Source organism: Triticum dicoccoides, chromosome 5A (genome assembly GCF_002162155.2).
Source record: "Triticum dicoccoides isolate Atlit2015 ecotype Zavitan chromosome 5A, WEW_v2.0, whole genome shotgun sequence".
In the NCBI taxonomy this organism is placed as follows: Eukaryota; Viridiplantae; Streptophyta; class Magnoliopsida; order Poales; family Poaceae; genus Triticum; species Triticum dicoccoides.
Window position 1 is genome coordinate 412107887 of NC_041388.1, and position 5180 is coordinate 412113066.

The window sequence follows — 5180 nt, forward strand, 5'->3', positions numbered from 1 at the left end:
TGTTCATCCATATACGGAGCCACCAAGGCGGAATTCTGTAGAACTGTGTAGTGTGCTTCAGTGAGAGAATGTCCGTCCATACATATTATTTGTTCCCCTCCTAGCGTGCCTTTTCCATCCAGTCTGCCCTTATGCCGCGATTCAGGAACACCAATCGGCTTAAGGTTAGGAATAAAGTCAATAAAAACTCAATGACCTCCTCATTTTCATGGCCCTTGGAGATGCTTCCTTCTGGCCTAGCACGGTTATGAACATATTTTTTTAAGACTCCCATGAACCTCTCCAAGGGGAACATATTGTGTAGAAATACAGGACCCAAAATGTTAATCTCTTCGCATAGGTGAACTAGGACGTGCGTCATGATGTTGAAGAAGGATGGTGGGAACACCAACTCAAAACTGACAAGACATTGCACCAAATCATTCTCTAACCTTGGTATGATTTTTGGATCGATTACCTTCTGAGAGATTGCATTGAGAAATGCACATAGCTTCACAATGGCTAATCGAACGTTTTCCGGTAGAAGCCCCCTCAATGCAACCGGAAGCAGTTGCGTCATAATCACGTGGCAGTCATGAGACTTTAGGTTCTGGAACTTTTTCTCTGCCATGTTTATTATTCCCTTTATATTCGACGAGAAGCCAGACGGTACCTTAATACTAAGCAGACATTCAAAGAAGATTTCCTTCTCTTCTTTGGTAAGAGCGTAGCTTGCATGACCCTGATGTATGCTGTCTTTTCCGTGCATACGTTGCTGGTCCTCCCGTGCCTCAGGTGTATCTTTTGTCTTCCCATACACGCCCAAGAAGCCAAGCAGGGTCACACAAAGATTCTTCGTCACGTGCATCACGTCGATTGTGGAGCGGACCTCTAGGTCTTTCCAATAGGGCAGGTCCCAAAATATAGATTTCTTGTTCCACATGGGTGCGCGTCCGTCAGCGTCATTCGGAACAGGTTGTCCACCAGGACCCTTTCCAAAGACCACATTCAAATCCTTGACCATATAATGTACATCAGCACCAGTACAGTGGCGAGGCTTCGTCCGGTGATCCGCCTCACCTTTGAAATGCTTGCCTTTCTTTCTTACGGGATGCCTGCTCGGAAGAAATCGACGATGTCCCAGGTACACATTCTTCTTACAATTAGCCAAATATATACTGTCGGTATCATCCAAACAGTGCGTGCATGCGCGGTATCCCTTGTTTGTCTGTCCTGAAAGGTTACTAAGAGCAGGGCAATCATTGATGGTCACGAACAACAACGCCTTTAGGTCAAATTCTTCCCCCATATGCTCATCCCACACACGTACACATGTTCCATTCCACAGTTGTAAGAGCTCTTCAACTAATGGCCTTATGTACACATCAATGTCATTGCCGGGTTGCTTAGGGCCTTGGATGAGCACTGGCATCATAATGAACTTCCGCTTCATGCACAACCAAGGAGGAAGATTATACAAACATAGAGTCACAGGCCAGGTGCTATGGTTGCTGCTCTGCTCCCCAAAAGGATTAATGCCATCTGCGCTTAGACCAAACCATACGTTCCTTGCGTCATCTGCAAACTCCTTCCCATACATTCTTTCGATTTTTCTCCACTGCGACCCGTCAGTGGGTACTCTCAACTTTCTGTCTTTCTTACGGTCTTCTCTGTGCCATCGCATCGCCTTGGCATGCTCTTTGTTTTGGAACAAACGTTTCAACCGTGGTATTATAGGAGCATACCACATCACCTTGGCAGGAATCTTCTTCCTGGGGCGCTCGCCCTCGACATCACCAGGGTCATCGCGGTTGATCTTATAGCACAATGCACCGCATAATGGGAAAGCATTCAAATCCTCGTACTCACCGCGGTAGAGGATGCAATCATTAGGGCATGCATGTATCTTCTGCAGCTCTAAGCCTAGAGGGCAGAAATCCTTCTTTGCTTCGTATGTACTCTCGGGCAATTCGTTGTCCTTTGGAAGCATATCCTTTATCATTACCAGCAACTTTCCAAATCCCTTGTCAGATACACCATTCTCTGCCTTCCATTGCAGCAATTCCAGTGTGGTGCCCAGCTTTTTCTTGTCACCTACGCAATTCGGGTACAACAATTTTTTGTGATCCTCTAACATGCGCTGCAACTTCTTCTTCTCCAAATCACTTGTGCAGTTTCTCTTTGCATCGGCAATGGCCCGACCTAGATCATCAACGGGCTCATCCGATGCCTCTTCTTCAGCTTCTTCCCGCATTGCCGGCTTAGCTTCTTCCGGCATTACCGGCTCAAATTCTTCCCTCATTGTTGTATCATCGTATTCAGGGAACCCATGGCCAGGATAGCTGTCGTCGTCCTCTTCTTCTTCACTGTCTTCCATCATAACCCCTCTTTCTCCATGCTTGGTCCAAACATTATAGTGGGGCATGAAACCGGACTCAAACAGGTGTACGTGAATGGTTCTTGATGTAGAGTAATTGCGACCATTCTTACAGCCAGCACCTGGACAATGCATAAAACCATCCGCTTGCTTGTTTGCCTCAGCCGCAAGCAGAAAAGTACGCACACCATTAATGAACTCGGGAGAGCATCGGTCATTGTACATCCATTGACGTCTCATCTTCAATACACAGCACCGAAAACATCAAATTAATACAATACATAAAGTTCATACATAAAGATCATACAACACTTAAATGCAACAAACAAATAACTCTCTAGCTAAAGAATTTAAATGCAACAACAAATGCGATCAAGATCGCAACTAAGGTAACAATTGATCCAACAGCATAATGATACCAAGCCTCACTATGAATGGCATATTTTCTAATCTTTCTAATCTTCAAGCGCATTTTCTCCATCTTAATCTTGTGATCATCGACGACATCGGCAACATGCAACTCCAATTCCATCTTCTCCCCCTCAATTCTTTTCAATTTTTCCTTCAAATCCTCGTTTTCTCTTTCAACTAAATTTAACCTCTCGACAATAGGGTCGGTTAGAATTTCCGGTTCAACTACCTCCTACATACAAATATCTATGTCAACTTGATGGGCATAATGTGTCATAAACACGAAATGCAATTAATAGTTTTAGAAGAGAATATACCACATCCGAATCATAACTTGAACAAGGGCCGACGGGGACGGATATCAAAACTATGGCACTATGCATAACAAACAACGTATGGGTAAGATAATTACACGAGTAACTATATATCCAAATCACACAAACATCAATTTTTTATATAAAACTTCATGAACAAGAGGCTCACCACAAGGTGGTGCCGGCGACGGGACGTTGCGAGCGATCGATGGTGGTTACGACGGAGATTTAGAAGGTACTAAGTAAACCACACCTACATATGCAAAACTAAATATTATTTTTGACCTCAAAATGCATATAAATCAAATACTAGCACATATATATAATTCCTCCCAAATTACTAAACTCAAAAACCAATCACTATATAAAGCATTGCACGAGCTAATCTAGCAATGAGAGATGAAAGGAAAAAGGTGCTAACCTTTGTGATCATTTGAATGGATGGGGGCCTTCAAATCTTGGGCAAAATGTGTGATGAGCTTGAGAGGAAGAGGGAAAAGAACAGAGAGGAGAGGGAAAGGGGAAGAACAGAGCGAGCTCGGGTGGACGAAGGGTCTATGTAAGACGACCTTTAGTACCGGTTCGTGATACGACCCGGTACTAAAGGTGCTGGAGGGGCCCCGGACTGACAACATCCTGCCACCACTCACTTTAGTACCGGTTCGTGGCACGAACCGGTGCTAAAGGTTCGGCACGAACCGGTACTAATGAGAGCGGCCCGGCTAGCCGTTGGAACCGGCACTAATGTACACATTAGTGCCGGCTCAAATTCAAACCGGCACTAATATGCTTCACGTTTGACCCTTCTTCTACTAGTGTAGGTTGGTTGCAGTGAGCATTTGTCCATTTTTTCAATCATATGCCTTGTTTATCTGTATTTGCTTGTTAGGTTGGTTGCAGTGAGACTCTTGAAGGAAATATGCCCTAGAGGTAATAATAAAGTTATTATTTATTTCCTTATATCATGGTAAATGTTTATTATTCATGCTAGAATTGTATTAACCGGAAACATAATACATGTGTGAATACATAGACAAACATAGTGTCACTAGTATGCCTCTACTTGACTAGCTCGTTGATCAAAGATGGTTATGTTTCCTAATCATAGACATGAGTTGTCATTTGATTAACGGGATCACATCATTAGGAGAATGTTGTGATTGACTTGACCCATTTTGTTAGCTTAGCACTTGATCGTTTAGTTTGTTGCTATTGCTTTCTTCATGACTTATACATGTTCCTATGACTATGAGATTATGCAACTCCCGTTTACTGGAGGAACACTTTGTGTGCAACCAAACGTCACAAGGTAACTGGGTGATTATAAAGGTGCTCTACAGGTGTCTCCGAAGGTACTTGTTGGGTTGGCGTATTTCGAGATTAGGATTTGTCACTCTGATTGTCGGAGAGGTATCTCTGGGCCCTCTCGGTAATGCACATCACATAAGCCTTGCAAGTATTGCAACTAATAAGTTAGTTGCGGGATGATGTATTACGGAATGAGTAAAGAGACTTGCCGGTAACGAGATTGAACTAGGTATTGAGATACCGACGGTCAAATCTCGGGCAAGTAACATACCAATGACAAAGGGAACAACGTATGTTGTTATGTGGTCTGACCGATAAAAGATCTTCGTAGAATATGTAGGAGTCAATATGAGCATCCAGTTTCTGCCATTGGTTATTGACCGGAGATGTGTCTCGGTCATGTCTACATTGTTCTCCAACCCGTAGGGTCCGCACGCTTAACGTTACGATGACAGTTTCATTATGAGTTTATATATTTTGATATACCGAAGGTTGTTCGGAGTCCCGGATGTGATCACGGACATAATGAGGAGTCTCGAAATAATCGAGACATAAAGATTGATATATTGGATGACTATATTCGGACACAGGAATGGTTTAGGGAGTTATCGAATATAAAACAGAGTACTGGGAGTTACCGGAACCCGCCAGGGGTTAATGGGCCTCATGGGCCCAAAGTGGAGCAGAGGAGGGGCGGCCAGGGCAGGCTGCGTGCCCCCTCCCCCTCTAGTACGAATTGGACAAGGAGGGAGGGGCGGCGCCCCCCTTTCCTTTCTCTCCTCTCTCCCTTC

At 44.1% G+C, this 5180-nt stretch overlaps 1 protein-coding gene across 1 annotated transcript; it reads right to left on the reverse strand.

Moving 5' to 3' along the window:
• Positions 1-730: 730 nt before the first annotated feature.
• LOC119302073 lies at positions 731-2596 on the reverse strand (the record flags this gene model as incomplete). Its single annotated transcript, XM_037579089.1, has 2 exons — positions 1544-2596; positions 731-1135 (listed from the first exon to the last, which is right to left on the reverse strand). Coding segments are annotated over exons 1-2 (1458 nt in total), but the record flags the coding sequence as incomplete, so codon positions are not given.
• Between the last annotated feature and the right edge of the window lie 2584 nt (positions 2597-5180).